General features: G+C 58.1%; 1 protein-coding gene across 1 annotated transcript in view; it reads left to right on the plus strand.

Moving 5' to 3' along the window:
• The window catches only part of CARD11 (caspase recruitment domain family, member 11), a 62,591-nt gene that overhangs the window by 51,945 nt on the left and 8,631 nt on the right, over window positions 1-2,015 (plus strand). The window contains exon 13 of the mRNA XM_014530977.1: window positions 141-174. Within this exon, the coding sequence (XP_014386463.1) occupies window positions 141-174 (34 nt within the window). The remainder of the gene's footprint in view (window positions 1-140; window positions 175-2,015) is intronic.

Genomic DNA, 2,015 nt, shown 5'->3' on the forward strand with positions numbered 1-2,015 from the left:
GCCCCGTCTTCCCTGTGCCCTCACCTCTGTGTTTCCCCGAGTGATTATCTCTGCAGCTGGAGCTTATTTTTAACCACAGGCTCATGAATGTTTCATCAGCGCAGAAATAGTCGCTCTCGCCGCCCTGCCGCCTCCCGCAGGCTTCCTGGCAGGGCCTGGCGGGGCCCCCCAGAGGTGGGCAGCGGGATAGCCCGGGTCTGGAGCTCAGCGGAGGAAATCTCCCTCCACCCAGCGGCTTATAGGGTCTCCTCCCGGGTGGGGAGCTCACAGAGCGATCGGCATCAACACGACCCGAAAGGTGGAGGGGCCTGACCAGCGGCCCCCCACTTCCCCTGAACACGCGCACACGCCTGCTGGCTCAGACAGCCCGTGTGCGATGTGGCCGTCTGACGAGCGGTCTCCGGGCCTGGCTGTTGGGACCGCGTGCGCGCCCACCATGTTCCCGCAGCTCCCTGCGCGTGGGGCTGACCTGGGGCTGAAGAGGGGTTCATGTCACGGGCACCCCTTGGGGCATTTGCTGCGTTTGTGCTTCGTGCCCTGCTTCCTTCCAACGGGATTTGAAAGAGTCACACTGACGAGCAATGGTGTCGGGTGGGTCTAACCCAGCGGTTCTCAACCTGTGGGTCGCGACCCCTCTGGCGGTCCAACGACCCTTTCACAGGGGTCGCCTAAGACCATCCTGCATATCAGATATTTACATGACGATTCCTAACAGTAGCAACATGACAGTTATGAAGTAGCCACGAAAATAATTTTATGGTTGGGTCACCACATGAGGAACTGCATTTAAAGGGCCAGAAGGTTGAGAACCACTGGTCTAACCACAGACGCCGTGGTCCTCGCCCTTCAGAAACCCACTCGGCAGCGTGTGCTCAACAGACGCATACCCGGGGCCTGAGGACCCCACGTCTGTGACTGTGTCCAAGAGACACGAGTCCACACGTCCACCAAAGAGGCATAGCATGCTGGTCGCAGGGCTGTCCACAGCAGCCGAGGCCTCGGACGGCACCCACGTGCACGCAGGAGAGACCCACGCCACGTGGACTCGTGCACAGCAGTGCAAAGGGCACGGATGCTGCACGCAGCGTCGATGGCGCGCACGGACATGGTGTCGGGCAGCAGACGCAGACGGGGGCCCTGCTGTTGGCTGCACGCGTGCGCAGCGGGCACGCTGGCCTGTGGAGGCGTCAGTGGGGGGCTGGTCCCAGGGGGGGGGTTGGCGGGAGGGGGGGGGGGAGCGCTCTGCGTGGTGCTTGCGGGTGTGTCGTCTGGGGCCGTGGTCGGCAGACTCATTAGTCCATAGAGCCAAATACCAACAGAACAACGATTGAAATTTCTCTTGAGAGCCAAATTTTTTAAACTTCAACTATATAGGTAGGTACATTGTTATTAACTTAATTAGGGTACTCCTAAGGCTTAGGAAGAGCCACACTCAAGGGGCCAAAGAGCCGCATGTGGCTCGCGAGCCGCGGTTTGCCGGCCACGGGTCTGTGCGAATCCGTCAGGCTGAGTCCCACGATGACACTTGTACTCACTGTGCGAGCTGTGCATCACCTAGAGCAGTGACGGCGAACCTATGACACGCGTGTCAAAGGTGACACGCGAACTCATTTTTTTGGTTGATTTTTCTGTGTTAAATGGCATTTAAATATATAAAATAAATATCAAAAATATACGTCTTTGTTTTACTATGGTTGCAAATATCAAAAAGTTTCTATATGTGACACGGCACCAGAGTTAAGTTAGGGTTTTTCAAAATGCTGACATGCCGAGCTTAGAAGGTTCGCCATCACTGGCTTAGAGGGCGGGGTGAGGGTGGGGAAGGCATGGGGGTGTAGCAGAGACCCCAGATTTGTTGCAACTTGGCCCAAAATTTAGCTCTGAGCTTCCTGGATGCCCGGACGAGCCGGGAGCCCCGTAAGTGACACAGCTGCTGGTTCCCTGGGGGGCCCGGCGTCTCCGTGCCAGCAGCTCGGAGAGGAGTCTGGGCAGGTGGATGTGCCCGGGAGGCGGTG

The sequence above is a fragment of the Myotis brandtii genome, unplaced genomic scaffold (assembly GCF_000412655.1).
Source record: "Myotis brandtii unplaced genomic scaffold, ASM41265v1 scaffold786, whole genome shotgun sequence".
NCBI classification, from domain to species: Eukaryota; Metazoa; Chordata; class Mammalia; order Chiroptera; family Vespertilionidae; genus Myotis; species Myotis brandtii.